At 42.5% G+C, this 26,275-nt stretch overlaps 1 protein-coding gene across 8 annotated transcripts in view; it reads right to left on the reverse strand.

Moving 5' to 3' along the window:
* LOC147029950 (protein Aster-B-like) overlaps positions 1-26,275 on the reverse strand; it is a 261,828-nt gene that overhangs the window by 4,833 nt on the left and 230,720 nt on the right. For 7 of the 8 annotated variants that reach the window (XM_085873485.1, XM_085873489.1, XM_085873482.1 and 4 more), the window contains 9 exons: positions 20,134-20,487; positions 15,440-15,623; positions 12,577-12,726; positions 9,770-9,888; positions 9,405-9,547; positions 6,623-6,726; positions 6,299-6,472; positions 4,532-4,628; positions 2,925-3,032 (listed from right to left, as the gene is read on the reverse strand). In XM_085873485.1, the coding sequence (XP_085729611.1) occupies positions 2,925-3,032; positions 4,532-4,628; positions 6,299-6,472; positions 6,623-6,726; positions 9,405-9,547; positions 9,770-9,888; positions 12,577-12,726; positions 15,440-15,623; positions 20,134-20,487 (1,433 nt within the window). The remainder of the gene's footprint in view (positions 1-2,924; positions 3,033-4,531; positions 4,629-6,298; positions 6,473-6,622; positions 6,727-9,404; positions 9,548-9,769; positions 9,889-12,576; positions 12,727-15,439; positions 15,624-20,133; positions 20,488-26,275) is intronic. The other variant, XM_085873484.1, reaches the window with a different exon arrangement.

A 26,275-nucleotide genomic window follows, 5' to 3' on the forward strand; every position in this document is an offset into this window, starting at 1 on the left:
TGGCAAGAAATTGTTCCTTCTTCATTGTGAGACGCATGTCAGCTGTAAATGTCACAGTAGTGCCAGCATTCCCTTCAGACAGTCTCTGGTGTGTCATGTCCTTCGTGTTGGTACTCTCATAACCATCAAACACGACTATGGCATCTCCGTACTTCTTCGTTACATAATCAGTGTACTGGTGGCATATGTCTCTGTATGTAGATCCACGAGACCATGGAATGCGTTGAACAAGTGCCCCGCCACCCAAAACATACTGTTGCCCATCATTGGGGATATCAGCTGGGACATCGGATCCAAGAAGATCCCAGATGGCATCAGCAAAGACTGGCTTGTGTGCTCCTCGGAGCTGAAGAGAGGAATCAAAGAGGGTTGGTGGATAGCTGCACAGTTCATATTTGAAGGCCGACTCCAGTTCTTCTGCTGTCTGTGCAAGTGATCAGTCTCTGGAAGAGGAGTTGTGGGTCAACCTGGACTTGCTCTCCATCAATCTTGACAGATGACTTCATGCTGAGGGTGACAACTTGGTCTTTCCTCTTAAATGTGTTCTCGGCAGGTGTTTTCCCATCCATAGATTTCAATATTTTGGCTCCTACAGCATGTGCTGTATCGACTTTGACGGTGGGGTGTGCATGAACTCCAGTGGCAATGTTCCTCAGACGTGGATCACTACTGAACGGATTCCGTTCCTGTAAATACTGAAAAGCTGATAGTGTGTCCTTCCAGTCACGAGATTGTCTTGCCTTGGTCATGTCCTTCTTCTGCTCTCCAGTGTTGTAGTTCACACCTGTGAGCTCCTGCATTGCCTGGTTTATTTCTGCACAGGCAGGCATTGATAGTAGCCATACCAGCCGTTGTTGCTTCGTCATTCCTCGTCCTCATGTGAGCCCCCTGCTGGTCTTCAAACTTCTCATCAGAACTTGTTCGATGATCAGGTCAGATGAAAGACCTGCCCACAGGCAATCACTTCGTCGAACCACATGGAACCCCTCATCAAAACGTTGTTGGACATTGGGATGTTGAGTTTTGAGGTTGGACATCTGCTGCAGATACACCCTCGCAGATTTGGCATACAGGTTGTGGCCCGAGGCTGCCAGGTAAGGCAGCATTTCCTGGATGGCCTGTAGATGTAGTGCCCAGTTCCCAGTGCGCTCTGCCTGGATGTATTTGCATAGAATGTCTAGCATGTCCATATACTGAACCCAGAGCGCTGAAGTTCTGGAAGATATCTTTGCAGACTCGGTATGCTTCTGAAGGTGGTCTTTGATTCGTTTCAAGACATCAGACTTGCATACTTCTTCCACAGACTGGGGTTGGCAGAAGTGTGACGAGGGTTTTGTGCCACTTCAGACATCAATAGCTCCAGCTCCTGAAAAGATGCTATGTGTCATTAGGTGCAACTGCCAGGCTGAATGTAGCACCATGAGATGCACATGCAAGAAGCACAACATTGAGTGCACTCCAGCTTGTGGAAACTGCAGGGGCTCTGGCTGCACAAACACTCCATGTGACAATGAGGATGATGACGAGATTGTCGAGTTCTAACTTTAATACGCTTGATTTTTCTCAACATGTATAGTAAGTTTATAATGGATGTAGTTTCTGAGTTTAATGCGAATTTTCATTTTCATTTCGAAACCTTCATCAGGCAGATGTGATTGCCCCGAGTGGAATTGTGAATTTTGTCATGTTTCAATGATTTACATAATTATATTGTATTGCCATAGACTTGATTTCATCTTGTGTCTTCAACGTTTCTTTTTTTTTGTGCAGGAGCCAAAATCAGTATCAGGTAAATATATATTTTTTCAGGACAAAAAAATTGACATTTTTGGACAAAAAAGCTATAATTTTTCATTTTACCCTCAATACATTTCACTTTTTTATAATTAGTCTTGTATATCAATATACTGACCATAACTAGAAACAATTAGAATGCAGAAAAACATATATTTACATGTTAAAATATCAATCTTTACAATTTTCTCATTTTCCTCAAAGCTGGGTGGCGGCCATATTGGATTTCCATGATTTCAGGACTTTCCCCCCGGAGGATCCCTTAGGACATATCCAGGAATCAAAATCTGTTGTTTGCTTTTGTTGCAATTTGTGGGAGGTTGACCAAATATTTTTGCTAAAATGCCTGTACTATAACACAAGTGTGGAGTTGGCCTTGGATGCAGAGAGTTTGACGAGCAAGGTGGGATGCCAGATAATCAAAAGCATGAGGTATGAGATCAGGGTCGTCTTTTTGGACACGTCTGACATTGAGTGCCTCTATCCATTGTTGGGAGAGTAGATGCAGTGCGTCCAAGGTAGAGTAACCAGGTCTGAATCCAAATTGATGATCGGAGATGAGGCTGTTGGAGAAAAGGAATCACTTTTATATGAACTGCGATTATCGATTCCATGACCTTTCTGATGATTGGAAGTAAACTGAGGTCTGCAATAAAGGGGATCCGTTTTTGCACCTTTTTAATGTAATACTGTGATGTTGGCTGATTTCCAAGCAGATGGAAGATGACCGATGTTAAACCATGGGGTAAAAAGTGCAGATTGAGGTGCAAGTGCAGCAGAGCAGGTTTTTAAGACACGGGAGCTGATGCTGTCCGGTTCAGTTGCAGAGTCAGAGTCTCTGGTTACCAGGAAGCTCTCCACCTTCTCAGGTGCAAAAGACAGAGTCCAATAGGAATTTGGTACAACAGGGAGAGGTAGGTACAGAGAGTGAGGGGTTGGGGACAATATTTGGAAGCAAACACAGAATTTAGGTATTCGGCTTTTTCATAAACTGAGTCGACTGTGGTGCCATTTGAAGTGAGGGAAGGGATGGAGCGGGAGCATAAAACAAACAGACATAACAAGGTGCCACCAGGTAATTTTATGATGAGTTTTGTAAGACAATGGAAGTAGACGCATGCGTATCTCACTGTTTGCCAAGCCGGAACATGTCCCACGTTTGTAGTGTTTGTGTCGAGGCCTCCAGTGCCCAGAGCTTGTAGAAAAGCACTGCATTGAGCGACACCAGCGTCAGAAGGCTGTGAATGGAATTGGATGGGTGAAGAAGATGAGTTTATGAAACTCAGTGGTAAGAGAAACAGCAAGTTGTTGTGTTTCAGGCTTCCTTCCCCCATGATGTGCTTACTTTTAATCCAAGAGAACTCCCAACAAAGTTCTGCCTTTGTCACATTTTTGTTTGCATTGTCAATCATTTTGTGTGTCTGTTCCCATGTCCTCTTGTACACAGTCACGATTTTGTCAACCTCCTTTTCGTCCTCAACAGCAACTTACCCCAAAAAGCAATTTTCATGGCCTGCCCCTATTCTCCCTGCCTCCTAAAACTCCAGTTTTGCCTCCATTTCAAAGCAGTGCGTTTTCTGCTCCACCCCTCCCCCCAAAAAATTAAGTTTCTCCAAAGTTGTAGACATGCACATGTGATGACAAAATTTATATTCGCCGGCGATCATATTTTGGGAGAATACTTTCAATAAAGTGAGGTGACTTTGAAATTTAATTTAACTTTGACGGGGCTCTCCAGAGATTTTGGACGAGATGGTGTTTAGTATTTCGTGCCAGAAATCGAGATTGAGATTCACGGCGATGTTCGTCCGAAGCAGCTGCGGTTGACGTGAGCGGAGCATTTGTTTTGTGCTTTCGCTTCGGGTATGGACGGTATTCCTTGTGCATCGAATTGGGGTGGTTTTTTTTGGACACAGTGGAGGCTTGTAGAAGAGCTAAAACATAGAACGGATCAGGACACAAGATAACAAAAGGAACATCAGAAAGAGAAGGGAAAAGCCAACGACAGGACCGAGAGGGAAAATAAACGGAGACGGACAAACAAGGGATGTGCGGGTAAGGATGAGGGGTAAGGGAATGTAGGCGGTGGATAAGATGAATACTGAAGCTCAAGGCCCGTTTCTCTCACACTGAAAGCAGGTCGGTGGCCGTTCTATATTTCTTTTTTTAATTGCCTCTCCTGTGTCGCGTGCTCTGCTCTCTGTCATCCGATCCGCCGCAGATACTTCAAGATGCACTCATTTTTTTGAGTCTCCCCACCTAGTCAAACTCTCCAAATATACATTTGTTACCCACCTCCATTCCTTTGTTTCTCTTTTCTCCAATTTTTGGAACTGCCTTCCAGAGAGAGTTCAAACACATTTTTCTCCCCCACTGCCTTCAAACTGGCAGTGCATCATCTCACATGGATCGCTCATCCTTAACCACAATCATATCTACCTCCATTAATTTAAACGAACCTGTCCTCATTCTTGCAGGTTATTCTGTTTCCTTCCCTCCTCTTTCACAGCTGTGACCCCATTATCAGTGCGTTGCCTTTTTACCCTCTGTCAACCTGCTCTTTCATGTCCCTTGATTATTTTATTTTTTTTAATACAAAAAAAACATGGCCAATTCTAATACCAAAATGTGATGCTTTCACCAGATGCAGAATCATACATTATAAGGAACGTCACAAAATGATACATTGTTTGCAAAATATTTGTGCTTAATGGTGTGGAATGGGCAAATGACTCACATGATGGCAAGCAGCAGTAGTAGGCGAGACACAGGGGCAGCAGACAGCGTGAGGCTACCCTGGTGATTATCAAACAGATACCTGCACGTATTGGAACCTGGCAGAGTGAACATGGGCATCGACTTGAAGCCTTGTAATGTCATCGGTAATACTTTCAATCAAAATAATAGAATAATCAATTTTTCATCATCCGATGCTCTTCTGTACGCATGAACTGATATTACCAAATGTACACACACCAAAACCTCATGAACCCTCCAAACCTGCATGTGCACACTTTCTTGCAGCACATAGTAAAGCACCAAATGCTTTATAAAGATCAGCCAGTGTGGTCCATATAAAAGGTGCTCACCCACAGATTTAAACTCCTCCAATCATAATTCCATTCTGCCACAATCTCATTTTTACTTCCACTACCAAAGGTGGAAGGAGGTTGCGTTTTCACCCCGTCTATCTGTTTGTTAGTTGCAAAAAATCGAAGATTTTTCAAGTACAGTATATTGATTGGTCTTGTGCGTTATTCTGTCTGTCTGTATGTCGATCGCCTACAGGTCACAATTTTGAACCGATCTTCACCACATGGTAGAGTTCGTCATATGCAAGAAGCCTATTGTTTATGAGGTCAAAAGGTCGACATAGACCAAAGCTTAACAACTTTGTCGAATTTCTAAAATCCTCAATTTCATCTGATTGACTTGAAATTTGGAGAGGAGGGTGTGTGTGTGTGTGTGTGGTGTGTGTGTGTGTGTGTGTGTGTGTGTGTGTGTGTGTGTGTGTGTGTGTGTGTGTGTGTGTGCACGCACGCGTGATATCTCAAAAAGTTGTGGATGGATTTGCACGAAACTTGGTGGACACGTTGGGTGTGTGACCACGACAAATTGATTCGATTTCGGTGAAGATCTGAAACCGGACCCAGATCCGATAATTTTTGAAAGTGATTCTTCACCATTGAGGGAAGGGGCCAAAAACGATATCTACCATGAGGTATGCACTCCACTGAGTACCCTTCTAGTTTTCATATGAATTAAGAGGGATGCCGTTTTGGTCATTGGATTTCTCGCTTCATCTTTTGTTGCATCATTTGCTCGGGGGCACAGCTGTGCCATCGATGCATTGTCCCCTTTAAGTCAGAACAGGAATTTGGCCATGGGGCCAGCAATAGCTTGCATACCCTTCATGTAGGACACCGTGCGATCGAAAATGTCCACCAACTAATACCGGCAGACGGGATGCCCGCTTAATGTCCATCTGAGGGATGGGCACATACATCGTTGCCTCACCCTGCCTGTGAAACACTAGGTTAGCAATTCATAGCTGGGCTGAGATTCAAACTCACTCAGTCTATTCTACCAGCTGATTGGTATCTGAGGCTGTGAGTTCAAATCCTGCTTAAGACAGCAATACAAAATATTTTTTTTATGTTAAACTAGTTTCAGAAGAATTACCACATCACTTTCAGATTTTTGATTTAAACCTAGCTGGTTCACCAATGACCATTAGGGATAGGGTCATCTGCCTATTCTGAGTCTAGTGAAAACATGGCTGACTCTTAATGCCCTCAGGGAAACCTGGCACAGGCACTAAAACACAATGACAACACATTAAATTCCTGAGATAGGTTTTCTCTTCTTATCAGGTCCAGTTTAATTTCAATCACTGACTTAGCAACTTTGTTTAAAAAAATCAACGTTTTTTTACACCTTTCAATCTCAATTTCATTATTTACCATATCCTAACTTGTTTGACTTGACCTGCCTGTGTCCTTACCGGTCGATGTGCGGAGATTGCAGATTCGGTCATCATCTGTTGGCATTGAAACGGGAGATGTTGCAGATGCAGGACCACGGTGCAGGGTATGATGCCTCTTTCGTCTACGTAATGATCCAACCTTCTCCGTCTCTGTGGAGCAAAGCATCTTCTCTGTTCGGCCTATTTCCATTTCTGGAGAGAGACAGAGACAGAGACAGAGACAGAGACAGAGAGCACAAGGAGGCGTAATTAGCGATTTATTCTCATGTTATGAGTTAAGAGTCAAAATCTATTTCTACGATTGCACGATTAAGATTACGATTGCCTTTGTGAATACGATACCGAGGAAGTGGAAGTACTCCACAAGTCCACTCCATGAGTTCCGTTCAATCAGAGTTTTGACAAGGCCCCAGGGCTGCTTGCGGTAACGGATGTCAGATGATACTCTGTAACATGAGACAGAAGAAACAAAAATGACAATATCAAACTGTCATGGGGTCACAAAAGGATGGAATGGCCATCATAACTGAAGTGCTCTGCCCAGACTACTCAAGGCAACAACCCCAAAGTGGAAGTGTTCAAATTTAACATTGTATAGCGTTGATCTTGGGCATGTGCTTCTGCTTTATTGGCTTCATCAGCAAGACAAAATCAACTTTAAAAGCAGGGCTTGTCACCAGGCAGCACAAAAACTACAAGTATGACATCACATATTCTTGTTACAGTAAGTCCTCGCCATACATCTCAGATACGTTCCTGGAGAGTGCGACGTATAATGAAATAACGTATTTTCCCATAGGAATGAATGTGTCGTGAGAGGTGGATGTGTTCCTGGAAAATGTTGGTCCCTTCTTAGACAACTTTTTATAAAGATTCAAAATTATAAATACAGTACATTAAAGTAGGAGAAAGGTTTAAATCACCTAAAATCATTAAATCAGCGCTGAAATCGTTCGAACCTCTGCTCACATTGAAGGATTCCTCCTGGATGCACTCGCCTCCTCCTGCTCACAAGTCACGGTAGAAACTGCGGGCTTTTGCCTGAATAACTAGTAAGCTCAGGCGCACATGATGCTGGTTCATATCTTCAATCCACATTGAAAGCAGGATCTATGTTTTCCATTACCTCACTGCGACTACGAACATGCCTCATGATTGTCCGCCATGTGCCACAAAGTGGTTCCACACAACTCAAAAATGCTTACAGTGAACAAGCCAAAGTAGTAATTCATCAATGGCATTCAACTGAAATAACAGACAGTGGGACGATGTACAGCGAAGACTCATTGTTTGGTCAAGAAGGCAAGGTGGGGGAGCGAGGGGTTCCATACTGGAGATAGATAGTGTTAAGAATAGCATGGACTGTGTGATCACGTAGGTTAGATTTCCCCCTGTAAGGTAATATAAGTCGTATTGTAAAATGTGCACCGAGGAGGCAGTGCGTGCTAATTTTAAAGCAGATAGAGCAAGACTGTTTAGGTGCAAGAGGGGGCGAGCAAGCCCACAAACAATGGGGGTAATCGTACGCAGCCGAAATTGGACATGCAAGGCCGGGAGTAATATGAAAAGAAAACATAAAACAAAGCAGCCTGTGCGGGGGCTGCAGAATTCGAACCCAGGAGAGGCGGAGAAGAGGGGTTAATGGGATCAGCCTTGGGAAATTGGAAAGATTGCCTTCCCAATTTCCCAAAGCTCCAAGCAACTTCTCACTTTTTTGCCTCCTGCGCATTTCACCAACAGGTTCGGCTTTGTTTGGGTGATCCTTGGGGAATAGTGGTAATATTGAAAGCAGTAACTATAAACATCCTTCGCAGGGGTCTTATACGGTCTGTGGTAACAGAGGCAGTCTGACGCGGCATCGTAAAGGATACCAAAAAGCAATGTGAAACTACCTCGTTTATATTTCTAAATACATCAACATGACAGACTGGATTGACCAATCAGTGCAAAGATGAAGCGGATGAGAGAGCTCCAACCAAACTAAATTCACCAATGTAAGCAAAGACAACCAAAAAGTTCTGTACTAAGATCACAGGCCCGAACACAAAAAGCAATTTGCAATGGTGATGCAAACCTCGGAAAGTAAAAGCTTTAAATAAAAAGATAGAACAGCACTCTTCGGCGCGACGTTGACTGATATGCGTCCAACCACGTTATTACATATTTATACCTGTACTTCGACCAAGTTTGTTCATTGATTTAAATTTAAATCTCTTCAGCTGTTCTCAAGTATCACATTTTTACCTGACATGACCTCTGACCTTTGACCTCTGGATGTCAAAATCTAATGAGTTCATATTTGCATCATAATATATACTTACACCAAGTTTGATCAAAATTCCATCACTGGTTCACAAGTTAGCGTGGTAATAGAATTTTTACCTTACGGGACCTCTGACCTCATAAATGAATAGAATCAGTGTATCTTTGCATCATTAAACATATTGTACCAAGTTTAACTTCGATCCCTTCAGCCATTCTTAAGTTACTCGAATGCAAGACCCGGCACTTCACTGACGGGAATACCAATCTTTGCGTACTTGCTAAAAAAAAAAAAGCGGTTGTTAATGGGAAAAATAAAATTAGGCGGTGTATAGATACCGGCCTAACTATTCACTCAGGGAGCGAGGATGGGAAGAGTGTTAATGGGATATTCATCACAGCCTTTTCAGATGCCGAATTCCGAATAATATACAAGAACACGCAAAGAGGAAGATTAAAATAAATAAATTCTCATCCCCTCCCCCTCTCTTCCTTCTTTTGATCAAACTGTCTGGGATACGTATTGGGCACGGGCCAGGCCAGGAAACAAACTCTCCTCATGCGTGTATGTGCAGCACGTATATGTATGGATGTGCGTATTGCTATGCTGTGCTGTGTAGGGGACACCGTTATTGCTTGATTAGTGGTATCTCCTATAGGACAATTGTTGAAGGACGGAGGCACGCATGCAGGCATTCCGACACCGAGCTCCTTTTACATACGAGATCGTGGTAACGAAAACCTATCACGGACGGACAATCCGAAAACATAATGCCTCCCACGACTTCATCAGCGGAGGCATAAAAAAATAAATTCAAGCATTGAATTTATTCAAATTCCGATGGACTGTGAGAGAGCTTACCGAAGCCGAGCCTTGCACTTGGACACACGAAGGATGCAGTAACGGTTAACGGTGTAAAAGTAATCTTGGTAAGGTATATCCTGCATGTATATCTCGGCGTCCACGACGTAGCATTCACCCTCTCGACTGTTCTTGTGCAGATTCTGCGAGTATGACAAAAGTGGGTTTATTTGCATTCCTACATGCACGCATAGTGTGCGTCTTCAATTAATTGTGTTTTCATCAATGGCATCAACATTTTCTAAAATTGACCCTCAAAGTAAACTTCTTCAAGCAGATATTTAAAAACCAAAAAAAATAAAATCCATGATGTATCTCATGAAATCAACCATCCAAAGGAATAGTACTAAATAGTAGAGGCTCACTTGGATCTCAATGGCGTTAGCGGTTTTTGGTGCGAGTGGATTGGCTGCTGCAAGACCGTAAGTGAGTTCTCGCTTCTGGCTTTCATTGCTTTCCTTTTTCCAAGGCTGAATGCACAGGTCTGTGTGGGAAAGGTTCATTATCCTGTTGACTGTTGAAAAATCCTACAGATTTACATGGCACTTTCCGGTGCTAACGGCCGTAGTCTAAAATAGCAAAGACGAGAATGAACATCAGTTGTGAGGAAGCAAAAATAAACAAGAATGAGAAATTGCTTTGCAATGCATGCCCTCCCCCCCTTCTGGTCCCAATGAATGTTGTTCGTTTATTTGGCTGGTGTATGACGACGTGTTTGGTGCCAAAAATAATAAAAATAAAAATAACCCAATGTACACACGGAAAGCAAAAACATGCGTACGGCTTATGTGCACATATAATACATCGTGGTTATATATCTGGGATCATTCCAATTGTACTGGGCCATGGACTAACACCCAGACAGCAGGCCTGACGATCTGTGCTGCTTCATGCAATGGCGACTCATTGGGGTGGAGTCAGGCTAGATGTCCAGCCAATGGGTGAAAAGCAGTGGGGTGGAGTCAAGGAAGTGAACACTGACCCATGTACAATATGTGATATTTTCGAAGTTTAAAAAGAGTACAACTCTGTGAAAGATTGCTGAAACACCCTGAAACTCGAACTTGCTCGATACCATATCATGATAAAGCAATGTACTAAGTTTTAGTTGAATATGCTAAAGGGGGAAAAAAGTCTGAAAAACCACAGGTGGGACGGACAGATGGAGAGCAAACCTATAGTCCACTCCATTGAGACCGGTAGGGGACTTATAAGGGGATGATAATGGAATTGTTAACATGTGCTTCCCTTTTGTACTGAAATACGGTTGGTGAAATGGAATGTAAATCCAGGAGCCAATCGCATGAGACAAATTAGGAGAAACAGGGCTAAGGTCATAGCTGAAAATGGAGAGTTGTGAAAATCAGGAAAGATAAATGGCTGAGGATTGGGGAAGGCGGGTGTGGAAAAGTCCAAGCCTTGCATAGTGAAGCAAGTTGGTGGTTTGGGCTTTTTATGGGGGTAGGATGCAAATAGGAACAAAGATAACAAGAGTTACAGTGGCGATAGAAAGTCTACACCCCCTTTCAAAATTTTCACCTTTTGTTGCCTTATAGCCTGAAATTGAATTGTATTATAACAGACTTTTTCCACCTTTATTTACACATCGTAACCCTCAACTTCCAAGTGAAAAACAAATTCTACAAATTTCAGAAAGTTAATTAAAAATACAAATCTAGAATATCTTGGTTGTACAAGTGTCTACCCCCCACCGCCACCCCCCCCCCCCCGAGTTAATACCTGGTGGAAGCACCTTTGACGGCAATTACAGCTGTGAGTCTGTTGGGATAGGTATCTACTAACTTTGCACACCTTGATTGGGCAATATTTGCCCATTCTTCTGTACAAAACTGTTCAAGTTTAGTCAAGTTTCATGGGGAGCGTTGATGGACAACAATCTTCAAATCATGCCACAGATTTTCGACTTGATTTAGGTCAAGACTCTGACTGGAGCCTCAGGAACATTTATCTTTTTGTTCCTTAGTCACTCCAGTGTAGCTTTGGCTGTGTGTTTCGGGTCGTTGTCAGACTGAAAGGTGAACTTCCGTCCCAATTTCAGCTTTCTTTTGCAAAGGGCAGCAGGTTTTCCTCGAGGATTTTTCTGTATTTTGTATCCCTTCTATCCAAACAAGTGCCCCAGTCTCTGCTGATGAGAAACATCCTCATAACATGATGCTGCCACCATCATGCTTCATAGGAGGGATGGTGTTCTTTGGGTGATGTGCTGTGTTGGGTTTCCACCAAACGAAACATTTTGTACTTTGGCCAGAAGTTCCATCTTGGTTTTGTCAGACCACAAAACCTTTTGCCGCATCGCTTCAGAATCTCCAGTGGTGTTTTGCATACCTCAAATGGGACCCAAGGCGGGCTTTTCTCAGTTATGGCTTCCTTATTGCCATCCTACCGTACAGGCCAGACTTGTGGAGTGCTTGGGATATTGTTGTCACATGCACACATTGACCAGTCTTTGCTATAAAGGCATGCAGCTCTTTCAACATTACCCTTGACCTCTTGGTGGCCTCTCCGATTGGTCTCCTCCTTGCTTGGTCATCCATTTTGGAGGGACGGCCTGATCTTGGCAGAGTATTGGTGGTACAATACGCCTTCCACTTCTTAATGATTATCTTGATTATGCTCCAAGGAATATTCAAGGCCTTTGAAATATTTTTATACCCATCCCCTGATCTGTGATTTTCCACAACTTTATCCCAGAGGTCTTTTGAAAGCTCTTGATGCTCATGGTGGAGTCTTTGCTGTGAAATGCACTACCCAGCAGAGGAAACCTACAGGAACAGCTGATTTTATTCTGAAATAATCAGAATCACTACAATTTAACACAGTTGGAGGACAATTAACTTGGTGTGTGAAGGTGATTTGTTACACCTGAGCTAATTTACGATTGGTATTAACTCATGGGGGTGGACACTTATCCACCCAAGATATTCTAGTTTTGCATTTTAAATTAATTTTCTGAAATTTGTGGAATTTGTTTTTCCCTTTGGAAGTTGTGAGTTACGATGTGTAAATAAAGGTGGAAAAAGTCTGATTTAATGCAATTTAATTCCAGGCTATAAGGCAACAAAAAGGTGAAATTTTTGAAAGGGGGTGTAGACTTTATGTAGGCACTGTATGTTTCTGAGGGAAATGCAGAAAGACGAGTTTTCCTTCCTACCTGTCATTTTTCTTGATTCGGCAGTGGCACGGGCAAAATCAGGATCTCGGAAAAGCAGCTGGAATAGCCGCTCAGCGGTGATTCCAAACACACAGTTAATACAGACTTTCCCAGGCAGGTCTTCATGGAAACTTTCAACCTCCATCAGCTCTGCACACAAAAAAAAAGTTTGAGTTTGCAAAATAATTTTGAGTTCGCTCACATAAACTCGGTGATGGTGCACGTCAATTTTGTAAATGCAAAATGGCGGAAAATTGACCCGCGTGTACATCCCCTTGCACCTCTTCCAATCCCCAATCACACACTCTAATACACTCTCTTCTCTCGAACCTCCTTAATGACGAGGACACTTCTTGCCCTTCAACAGCGACATAACCCCAAAGCAAAACAGAATGATCTCCACAATTAATTACCATACAGTGAAAATGTCTCAGAACAATAACAAAAATTGCCATCAATTATTACCAATCAATAATCAAACGGAACACCAAGAAGGAACCCGAAGAAGTAAAGAGTAAAGACGGAGTCATCAGGAGGAACCTGGATAGGATTCGGCTTTAGACGATATACTCCACAAAACACTCTCCTGTCCTTCCTGTTGATGCGCTGTTGGACTTACAATGCTGGTTTGCCTCGTGATTGCACTTGTAGTTTTTATACCTTTATTGTCTGGTCCATTGGGAACTGTACTTGCATTGTCCTTCACCAGAGCTTCAAGGTTTTGCTGACATTTGTTCGAATGTTTTTTTCTTTCACATATTCTGCGAGCCTCAATGTGTATGAATAAGATTATAAAAAGAGCTCTTTAATCTCAGACATTCCAACATATGCTCCATGATGCATCTGCACACAATTGTCTTTCGACGAAGCGCGTTCGGCGATTTTGAAGACGTGAAATTGTGGAGTTGTTTTGTTTTTGCTATTGTGGTTGTGAATGAAGGTGCAATGTTGTACTGTGGTCTAACTAAACCCATCTTACAACAAGAACGGCACTCCGTAGAACCCATAGCTCCACCAGGCTGAACAGTTTACATTTTGTATCCCACTGATAAGGTCTAAATGCAGATCTGGGCTAACGAAAATCTAATCAGCTTATTCTTGTCAATCATCCTACCAAGTTTTGTCATCATCCATCTATAACTTTTTGAGATATCGTGTTATACATCGTTTTTGGCCCTGTCTGTCAACGGTGACGAATCACTTAAAAGTATATTATAGTTTCTGGATGTTCACCGAAATCAAATCAATTGATCCTACACACACACACACACACACACACACACACACACACACACACACACACACACACACACACACACACACACACACACACACACACACACACACACACACACACACACACACACACACACACACACACACATACACACACACACACACACACACACACACACACACACACACACACACACACACACACACACACACACAACCTGCTGTACACCCAGTTTCATCCAGATCTGTAAATAACTTTTTGAGATATCCTGCTTACAGAGAGAAAAAAAAAATGAAAAAAAATTATGAAAAAAAACCTCCATCCACCTTTGGTGATGGAGGTAATGAACATTTCTGGGGAATCATGTTTTCCCACATATTACCTTCGTTACTGTAAAACAATGCTTCATGCTCATTTACTTGTCTTATTATTCGGACTATAATAAAGTGTTCACTAAATGGCTTGTCCTTGCTTTCAACGCTTGTGCAGTGCCGTACGTGGTTACCTCTGCCACCGAAGGTGGACGGAGGTTATGTTTTCACCCCTGTCTGTCTGTGAGCAGGATATCTCAAAAGGTTGTGGACGGATTTGAAGGAAACTTGGTGAACAGGTTGGGTATGTGACAAGGAAGAGTTGCTTCAATCTTGTTTAAGATCCGGATCTGTATCCGAGAATCTATTAAGTGATTCTTCACCATTGAGTGATAGGGCTAAAAACTATATACAACACGATATCTCAAAAAGTTATGGACGCATTCGGACGAAACTTGGTTGGCAGGTTGGGTGTGTGACAAGGAAGAATTGATTCGATTTTGGTGAAAATCCGAATCCAGATATGAGAAATTTTTAAAAGTGATTCTTTACCATTGAGAGATGGGACTAAAAACGATATACAGCATGATATTTCAAATGGTTGTGGACGAGTTATGACAAAACTTGGTGGATGAGTTGGTTCGATCACAAGAACAAGTCCATTTGATCACCCTCGTGGAGGTAAACTGTTCACCCTCGTGGAGGTATGAGCTCTACCGAATGCTGTCGTCATTCCTTACGAGTCTAACCTTGTAAAAACTCATTTTCTCTATAAAAAAGGAAGAGCAAGAAGCAGTAACTGTACCTGTTGAAATGTTTGGATGTGCAAACTTCATGTTTCAATTTTAGTGCGGGTTGGCAGTTGGGGTGGGGTAATTATACATAGCAAATAGATATATGCAGCGACAAATTCAATCATACCATTCAAAGGTATTCATCAATCACTGTCCTTGTATACTTTATACACCAGCAGTAAAATTCAGCTCAAAAAATAAACATAATCTCAAAAGCTTATGGAAACAGGCAAAAACTTTGGCATCTATTTTTTATCTCAATATTGTTTGCCTGTTCAAAGTTTGTGTGTATGTGTATGTGTGTGTGTGTGTGTGTGTGTGTGTGTGTGTGTGTGTGTGTTCGAACGCATTATTGTCTCAGTTATCGTTTTACCCTCCCTCGATTAATCTGCGAACCTGTCGTCCTATGTTTAGCTCCTCCATGTGCTTAGACGTCTGTCTTGTAACCAACTGAGAAGTCTACAGACCTAGCATAAGAGAAAAATCAACTCGATCATTGACGTTCCAATCTTGCTTCTCACCTTCTATTGATGTTTCCGAAGAATCACTGAGCTCTGTGGGAATGTCCTCATTGTCATTGAGGTCCAGTGAGGGTGTTGTGAGGACAGGTGCATCATCCGAAACGGGACTGGAAACTGAACGTCCAACACCAATGTCAATCCTCGGCACCTCGTCAATGAGGCCATTGAAGAGGCCGTCGCATTGCTGACATCGAGTGGGAGTCATGGAGAGAAAATTGGGCGAAAGGAAATGGAGAAAATTAAAGTTTATATAAAGTTGTAAACGAGTGTGTACAAACAGCATAAGCCACTTTAACAGCAGCAGTAACAGAATAAAAAAAAACATGCAGGAGTTGTTGCTGTTGCTATCGTCGAGATTGTTGTTTGTGTGTTATTTTCATGTACCTGTACTAGGGTTTACCATACGTCCAGTTTTCCCCGGACATGTCTTCCTTTTTGGTCCTTAAATCTCTCTGGCCGGGTTTAAAAAAAAAAAAATGGAGAAATGTCCAGGATTTTGCCATTTGTTTTGCTTTTGCATTTTCAAAGGAATAAATTTTAACATTTGGGATGACTTCTTTTTTTTTTAAACAGTTAAATCATTTTTGTACATTTTCTTTTAGTGATAAAATGCAGTTATGTAATATTTGGACCAGGACAGTTTGGTACGAGTCTATACGACTCTATCATGGTGTAATGATGTGTTCGTTCATCGACACCAACGTGTTCTCTTTCTGTCCAACCTCGCAGTGAGAGAAAGTCCATTGGCATGCTCGCTCCGCGATTCAGTGATTTCCTGAGTCCATACCAGACACACGTGGTTGATTTTATTCAAGATCTCTTTACAAAGCCAAAACGAATGTGTGTATTCACTGCAGAACTAAAGACAAAATTCCGTGTTTCTGAAGTGGTCGAGAAGAATGGGAAACCGAGAGCTTGGTATGTAAAAGTGGTACGTTCGTCTCTGTGGCACATAAAGGTGCTATTGATTAACAATTGCACATGGAGCCGGACAAGCACAATATTTCCAGTAATAATTTCGTATTACGACTGGAAGAACGGCGGTTCGCAGTCAAAATTAATCGAGGTCCGGAACACACCTCGTGAGACTGCCGATATGATCGCTCAATACGTAAAGGGAACTCTTTTCAAGTGTCCTCTCAAAAAGAGTGTCCTCTTTGAAAATTAAAATATGGTAACCCTAACCTGTACTATTATATTGTTGCGGTTCTGCAAAACCGCATGCCTCTAAGCCTAAGGCAATGACACCCAACATACAGTGATCCCTAGGCAGTTATTTCATTAGTCTTCGTGCAGTTAGACCTCCCCTCATGTCTAGTGGGTTAACGGGACGAAGTGCATTGCGTGGGTCTCATAGTTAGGTCTAGTAACTATTTCATATTCTGATTCCCACTCCAACCATTTCCTTTTAGCCATGGTACAAAACAAGCATGCAAGCGCACACGCCATTCAATATGCGATTGATAACAATCACACCATGATGCCTCCCGTGGCTTGGATCCACCACACGACCTCCACTACACAATACACAACCCACACACGGGCATCGCCGCCATAATTTTGTTTGAATCTGCATGCCAATTCCCAACCGGCACCTCACCTTACTTCACCCCTCACTCACTAAACCTCACCACTTCGATCACAAACACCTCCCACATATGGGAAAATATTCCCACACCCCCTCATACCACTGCATCGCTACAATTCACCACTCTATATGGAAGAGTAATGCATGGCTCGGGTTGTCCTCAGGACCGCGCGATGCTTGGCCAAGCAGCAGACGTCAATAGCTCGACTGCATCTCGCCAGGGACATCCCAGGTGAGCACGCAAAATTGATACAGCCCTCATCCAATCGCCAGACCACGGCAAGACAGGGGCAGCATGGAGGGGTCGCAAGAAGGGCGATCCGGGAGTTTGCTACCGGGCCCGGTTGTGCATTTTGGCTCATGAGAGGGGGTTCGTGAGTGGCGGGGAAAGTCCGTTGCTATTCGACATTCAGACTGCACTCGGAACACGGTCAGGGCTGGGGTGCCAGCTCAGGGAGCATTCGCTATGTTGAGTCAGGAGCTTTGACCCATGCCGGGGCGGATGGGCAACTGAGACAATTTCCGGTCCCGGAGCCTGGCGGGGTGTGGCTGGGGCCGCTGGGGCCCAATAGAGAGGCAGGATTCAGGTCACAGTGCGTCGCTTTGGGTCATCAACCCACCCTTTGCCCAGGGCTTATAAAAGGGGGAGCGTGAAACTGTTAGCTCTCTTCTCTTCGTTGCCTCTTCTTCGCTGTCTTGCTATTGGTATGTGATTGCCAGGACGTTCTGCTTCTTGAGAGCCTGATCCGGGGCGACTGCTGAGACTCCCTGCCATGCTGTTAATGTTCTGCCACCCCATGCAGCCAGACGGACCGGTACAGAGCGCACATTGCCACGAGCCCTGGCAAAGTCATTAAGCAGGAGATAACACACCACATCTCATGATGGGAATGCTCAGGCGGAGTGCCCCATGGAGGTATATGCTACACAGATCTATACACGGCAAGGTTAGGGATATTTCTCCTTATGCATCTCATCTTCTCTTCTCTTCTCTCTCTATCTATCTATCTATCACGTCTTCTTTGGACACACAAAGAGCATCATTACTGACTCACAATCCCATTTCCTCTGGCACGACACCGCACCCCCCACATTGCACTACACCACACCTTAGACACCACCAGCATTCCCCACACCTACCTCTCCGGAAGCGTTCTGGGTTGTGTTGGTCTGCCGACCACGCCAGCTGTTTATTCTCATCTGCTCTCTTTCTCTCTGGGCTATATCTAATCTTCCCCGGGTGTGTGTGGGTGTGTGTGTGTGTGATGGCGCCTGTCCTACTTTAAGTCAAGATTGTAGAAGATGTAATGGGATAAGTCTGCTCTGTCTTCTTCTTCTTCTTTCGGCTGCTCCCTTTAGGGGTCGCCACAGCGGATCGTCCGTATGATTCGCATAGTGATTTGGCTCATGTTTTATGCCGGATGCCCTTCCTGATACAACCCTGGTCGCCTCTTACGACACAGGGATATGGTACACCTATTTTAACCGGGGTATACACCGGCCCAGTACACTGGTACTCATTTCGCCGACCTCGGAAGGATGACAGGCTGAGTCAACCCCCTGGTGTATTAATTCAGTGGCCCAACGGGGCTTGAACTCAGGACCTTTCGGATCCCAAGCCGCTGCACTAACCACTGCGCCAACACCAGGCTCCTACAAGTCTGCTCTGTGTCTGCTTTTGTAAATTGCTTGGCTCTTGTCGCACCTGACAAATTCGTTGCTACCCCCTGCTGTACATGCAAATAAACCCAATTCACTGTGCCACATACTTTTCCTCGCCATTGTAAATAAATGTTTTGTATAGAAATGTTCCCAGCTTGTTTTTGTCTTTTCCTCCATTGGTCCAACATAGTTCGCACCCTAATTGAGCCGGGACATTATCCCCCAATGATCTGTTTCCTTACCGGTACGTGCTTGGCAGTCCCGCTAAGCTGCATCTGATCTGGTAAGGTGATCCGATATGAGCAAGTGTGTACCGAGGGCATGTCCCTCGGTAATTAGATCACGCGACCTTAAGGTAAACGGTATTCATGAGATGAAGGACCCTAAGTCACGTGGTCGAGTTATTGGTGTTCACGGTCGATTAGCGACCCACCGAATCACATAGTTATTCATGTGCGACGGCCTACGATTCCGAAGAGTCTGGTGGGAACCTGAGGTCATTGACTCCTTGTGGTCTTCACCCCAGACTCCAGTTCTTTTATTATATTGCTTATATTATTTTTATATTATATATAATATATATGCATATATTATATACCAATATATTATTATATTGCTTCAAGAAGAATTACTAAATAGGGTTTTGTGTGCTCCTTCTGTGTGTCACACTTTATTTGAAAGGGTCCCTAATGTCCTACCATTAGAACAGCTACATTAAAGCTCCATGTCCTGTTTCTTCTTCTCCCATCCCAGAATAACAGGATTTTAAAACAGGTCTATTTATGATTAAACAAACACAAATTGTTCCAAGTAAATCAACTATTACCTTTCCAACGGTATCATTTTATATTACAGTATTCAACAACAGCAAAAACCCTTTAGAATAAAATGTGATGACGGATGGGTCACACACACACACACACACACACACACACACACACACACACACACACACACACACACACACACACACACACACACACACACACACACACACACACACACACACACACACACACACACACACACACACACACACACACACACACACACACGACGATTATGACACAGAGACAAGGATTTGCACTGAGGTGACAGGCTGAAAAGGTGCTGCCTGTCTTAGTAATATAATAATTTTAAAAGTTCCAGAAAAGAAGCTTAAACAAAGAAATTTGGAGTCGAGAGGAGAAGGAAATCATTCACCACTGTAAAGTGTATTCTCTGCATGAACATTGGGGCATGCATTGGAAGGGACCAAGATTTATGGACCAGCTGAAGAAAACAAAATTGGCCATCATAAGAGAGATGGTTCCATCTCATAAATTTGAAAGCGTAGCATCAACAATTCATAGATACCTGACAAAGAGTAGCATAAAGGAAATAACAGCTATGGCCAGAAAATGAGCGGCAGGAAATGTGAGGATGATGGGAGATGAAGGCTTACCGGGGGTGGAGAGAGGGATGGTGGGGACTTGGTCACGGTGGCGTGGGGAGATGCTTTGTGGCGAAGCCGGAGCTTGGAACACGACAACACCAGGGAGCTCAGTGGCAGAGACAAAGTGTGATGGAAGGAGGGGATACAGGCCCACAATGGGGAGGGGAGCAGATCCGACCCACTGACATGGATTGGGTAACACCGACACAAACGGAAGGGATGAAAATTGAAACGGTGGGCGATGATGAGCAGAAAGAGGAGGGAGAACGGCAGAACAGAGGAGAGGAGGAAGACGAGGACGATGAAGAGCAGAGTGGGTTGGAAGAAGAGCTGGCCAACACCACTTCGAGAAAGACCACAACTCTATCAAATAGAAAACAACAGAAGAAAATACTAATGTGGAGAACCAACCAATCAATTGGTAAAATTATATCAAAATCATCACCCTTGAAGGAAATCAATCGTGTGCTTTGCAGCAGCAGGACTCATTCAAGAAAAGTTAACAGGAAAACAATGCTGCAAGAAGAATAGACCATGCCTCATGAAGAGAACAAACACCACCATTGTAATGGAGATGAGAGAGAGAGAGAGAGAGAGAGAGAGAGAGAGAGAGAGAGAGAGAGAGAGAGAGAGAGAGAGAGAGAGAGAGAGAGAGAGTGTCTGAGAAAGGAAATGGGACAAATACAACAATTCATAAGAGGAAACTGAAGTCAAAAACTAAAGAGGAGAAACCAGAAATTAAAAAATATATATATATATAAAATCAAAGACAAAGACTGAGAGATAATGGTTGCCAGCAACAAACTCAAAATAAAAATGATAGCAAGGAAGAAAAATAGAAAAATATATAAGAAACGATGACAAAGTGAACAGTGGGAGAAAATAAAACCACATGTTTGCAAATAACCCTAAAAGATTCTACCACGAACAAGGGAAACCAAAACAAAATGTAACAAATTCCCCCAAGAAAGATAAATTTGAATATTTCTGGAAAGGTATTTATGAAGACCCAAAATAGTACACGGATGTGGATTGGGTCAATTGAAAAGAAAAAGCAACACCTAAACAAAATGGACCCAGTTATATTTTATGAATTTTTTTTTTATAAAACAACTTACAAAAATTCCAAATTTAAGCCTTGACAAGGATGGCATTCTAAACTTCTGGCTAAAGCAACGAGATGCTCTCCACAATCACTACGCTTGAGCATTCAACAAACATATCCAAGAGGAAAAGGTAGTGGATGAGTGGCTCACAGAAGGTAACACATTCCTCATCCCAAAATCTGAAGAAACCAAACGACATCACAAGTATAGACCAATAACATGTCTACGAACAATATACAAACTTCCAACGGGAATCACAGAAATGATTAGACCAGGAGCTTGGGCACTTTTATTTTACCTGTCTGAGGCCAAAAGGTTTGAGGATGTTTTCTAAATCAGAATTTTGTGTACATTCTGAAAATCCATTTCTTAATGGCCAAAGCCTCTGCGTTCTATGTCAAAAATACTATTTTCTTATTGTTGCGGGTAGCATTTTCAGCAAAAATAGAAAATATCAGTTTCAGCTTTCATGATCCAATTTCACATGGCAACCTCGGCATATAGGGTATCAAATTAAAGCTAATGACCTGGGGAAGGTTACTATATATAAATAATGGCATATGGGATGATCCTTATGGTTATTAGTGCTGTTTAAGGCCAAAAATTAGAGAAAAATATCCATTCTCTTGATGTCATTTTGGAAAAATCACTAAGTGTACATTCTTACTTACATACTAGGATTGGCGTTATATATCTAGTGAATTGTTGTAGCCTTGTCAATAGAACATTAGCATTAAAGGTCTTTTGAAAATTAATCTGTGCTATATTTTCATCATGAAATACTCCAAACTTTGGTATAAATAAGTCGATTAGTATTAATAATGATATCTTGGATGTGCACCAATTCTGCTGAGCACATAGAACCTTTGGTGGTTAAAGCATGTCCAGAACAATGAAGAACTTTTTGCTGTAAATTTACTTTGAGTGTTTGTTGTATTTTTCAGAAGCTGACCTGGTAAAAATGGCTACACCATCAACAACACGTTCATGTGTTTTGCACACGGGACATCGCAGCAAAGATGAAATCAAACCATTTGACAGTAGAACCTGGGATAAATCGATGGCTGCTAAAACTTCCAGACTATCCAAACTCAGTACAAGCTCCAAATATTCATCAGTATGTGCAAGTTTACCCACAGACTATAATGACAGTGACAGTATAGGATATCACACAATCTGTTACAAAAATTTCACAGAAGTTCCTAAAACTACAGAAGACACAGTTAATCCCATTAGCACACCTTTAACAGATCTGCCAAACAAACTATTAAGATCACATATACAGCATCAGGAAGCCTCATCATCTGGGGTGTTTCAAGCCATTTGTATCTTCTGTAACAACAAACGTAAAACTGTGAATCATAAAGTTCAATTGATAGGCAGTTGTGAAACAAAAGATGCTGAGCAGACCATAAAAGATGCTGCAATTATACTTCAGGACACACATCTTCTTGCCAAAATTGGACATGTGGACTTTGTTGCAAAATAAGTCAAATATCACCATTCTTGTCGTAAAGCATATGTAAACAAAGCCCACAGGGCAGTAGATTCATCAAGTGAAAAGACTGATTATGGAAAATCAAGGGACATTCATACAAAAGCCTTTGAGGTGATTGTCCAGTACATAAAAGAACATGTCATAGATGACAAGCGTGCTGAGCTCATGACTTCTATTCATGCTCGTTACAAATCAATATTGGATGACTTAGGACTTGATGGTGCAGCATATAAAGTTCAGTTATTATCTGAAAAGATACTGCATCATTTTGGAACTGATCTGGTGTTAGGAAAGTCCAGTAAAAAGGAGGGTAATGTTTTGTACAACAGAAATATGTCTAAAGATGATGCAATAATATGTGCTAAGCAGTATGCCACTTCCTTTGAGTGTAAAGTCACGGAGGTTGCACTTTTCATCAGAGGTGCTATTCAGCAATTGCGAGCAAAATGCAAAGATTTTCCAAACCCACTGACAACAGAAGCCCTTGCAGAAGGACAAGTCACACCACCTGATGTATTGTTGCAATTTTATCGAGTATTGTACACAGGTTCTGAGAAGGTTGGGACAAATCAGTGTGCAGAACGTTATGTACAGTCAGCTGCTCAAGATGCTATATTTGCCACAACCAGGGGTATTGTAAAGCCAGCCAAACATTTATGCCGAGGAATGGGGTTGAAAAGCATGACTGGCAGTCAGAAAGTCATAGAAATTATGAACCATTTTGGTCATTGCACAAGTTATCAAATAGTTGAATCACTGGAAACAGAGTTAGCCATGACCGTTTCTGAAAAGGGTCATGTCACACCTCATGGACTGCTACAGCAGGCTGGACTTGCCACTGGTGTTGCATGGGACAACTACGACGATAATTCAGAAACATTATCTGGAGCTGGCACACTTCACGATACTGTCGGTATCTGTTATCAGAACCTAACTCCACAACACTTTCAAAAAGCCCATTCTGTACCTCAGTCTGATACAGCACTGGCAGGTGAGACACATTTGGCCCCAAAAAGAGCACTAAAACGGACCTTTGAACAGAAAGACTCTCAGCTTGAACCATACAGAAAGAAGCCCAAGCTTTTGACATTCCAGTACGATGTACAAACCTGTGACGTACCCAGGAATCTATTACAAGTAAAGAACAGAGACAAGTTATGGATGATGTCTGGTGAACTACAAAACGATTCACCCATGTGGGTTGGATGGAATGCCAGATTGACAGTTGATCCCTTACCTCAACAGACCATTGGGTACATGGATAATCTGAATTTACCACCGAGGCTGGATGTTGTTGCAGAGACGATGAAAATTTCACAGAAATTAGCTACTGAATGTGGGGAGTCATATGCAGTAGTTAGTTATGACCTGGCTGTTGCCAAGCCAGCACTACAAATTCAATCAGAAGAGTCGCCTGTGTATGATAGTGTTCGTGTGCTTTGGAGCCTTCCATCTACAAATGGCATATTTTGCAGCATTAGGGTTCCTCTTGGCTGATTCAGGGGGACCACAAATATTGGCAGACACTGGTGTCTTAGCTGCTGGGTCTCTGAATGGTTTTATTTCTGGAAGGCATTACAACAGGTGCAAACGGCTTCATGTACTGCTTATGCTTGCTATTCAAAAATTACATTTTAAATGCTTTTTTTCTGGGCATGGTCCACTACCTCCAGATTTCATGGAGCAGCTTCAAAATTTGCATGAGAATCCTTCACCAGTTGCTCTAGAAGAGTTTGAATACTCAAATGTATATTCTGAGGGAATGCAAATGTATGCAGAATTTGTAGAAATATCTCCATCAGGTCAGCATGGTGCAACTGCTCAATACTGGATGATGTATGTAGACTTTGTAGAACTTAACCAAATATTCAGTCGTGCCACACGTACCAATGACCTGGATCTCTTTATATATTGCTTCGGAAAGATGTGCTCAATATTCTTCGTCACAAACCATCCAAATTATGCCCGGTACATGGTGAGGTGTCATCTCAATCTCCTGAACATAGACAGCACACATCCTGGGATACGCCATATTCTTCTTTCTGGAGGTTTGTCTGTCAGGCGGAGCACCAAGCCATTTACAAGAACACCAATAGATCTAACCCTGGAGCAGACAATCAATGCCGATGCTGCTTCCCGAATGACTGGCATATCTGCATTCACCCAAAATTTCAATGCAAGACGAAGGTGGATGATCACACATTCAATGAGAAGTGCTATTCTCGGTCACCTATTTGATATGGCTGGACTGAGAAAGCCAGAAGATTCTACACAGGAATTAACAAATCACCGTATAACACGTGACAACAGTGATTTGCAGAAAATCATTTCTGCAATTCAAGATACACAGAATCCTTTTGATGAGACTATTAATGACAGGCATCTGTATTGCCTAACAACTGGTAAGGCCACATCAGAGCAAGTTCAGACTGAGCTTTTGCACTGTGTCAAAACTGGTAGGAGACAATGTGAGACATTCACCAATGAATGTTTTGCTAACCCTTCAAGATTTGAGAAACCCATATCTCGAAACAAATGAAAAAAAAACTTTTCAGCAGATGCCGTCAAAGTCAAGCTCACTGTTAAGGACAGGAAAATTAAAGAACTCCAAGGTACCAGACACCTCTTTGGCAGACTTCTCTATTTAAAGCAAATAATGACTTCGATCTCATTTTAGTCTTCAGCTATCCTCTCACACCAGTGCCCTTAGCACTGGCACATGTGGATGGCTCCATCAACAAAACTGATAAATCAAAACTTATGCACAAGCTAGAAGAAAGAGTTCAAAGTGATAAACCAGTTACTAGAGATGCATATGCAGTTGATGCCATGTTTCTGATACACACGCTTGTGAATGTGCCTGTGACATTTGGTGGAATTGCTAAAGTTCTCCTCACAAGATTAGTTGAATTTGCCAAGAGAATAGACTTTGTTTGTGATTCATACAAAACTCAATCAATTAAAGATATAGAGCATGGCATCCGTGGGTCTGAAAGCAGACAGGCTGAATACAATATTTCGGGACCAGATCAGAAGTGTCCAAAAGATTTTCAATCTGCACTCAAGTCCCCTAAATTCAAGACAGCACTTTTGAAGTTCCTCTTTAGAGAATGGCAAACAAAACCATACACAGAGCAACTCCATGGCCATGTACTCTTTATGGGACTGGGTAAGAAAGCATACAAATATGAAGTAACTGATGACAAAGTCCAGATGGAAGAGGTCCCCGGTCTGTTTTGCAATCATCAGGAGGCAGATACCAGGCTGATCTAGCACATAAAACATATGTGTGATGCTCTCGAAGATGGCAACATTATTATCAGGGCCTCGGACACTGATGTCCTTGTTATTTTGCTCACACATAGCCACCTCTTACCAGCTCATCTATGGCTTGATGTAAGAATTAGCTCCAACAACACCAGAAGATACGTTGATGTATCTCAGTTAGCTACTAGTACTAGTATGGGCCCACAGTTGTGTGGTGCCATTGCAGGACTGCATGCCTTTACAGGTTGTGACTTTACAGCCAGTTTCTTACACAAATGGA

The sequence above is a fragment of the Eptatretus burgeri genome, chromosome 3, assembly GCF_056783735.1.
Source record: "Eptatretus burgeri isolate ZD-2024b chromosome 3, Ebu_testis_v1, whole genome shotgun sequence".
Taxonomy (NCBI): Eukaryota; Metazoa; Chordata; class Myxini; order Myxiniformes; family Myxinidae; genus Eptatretus; species Eptatretus burgeri.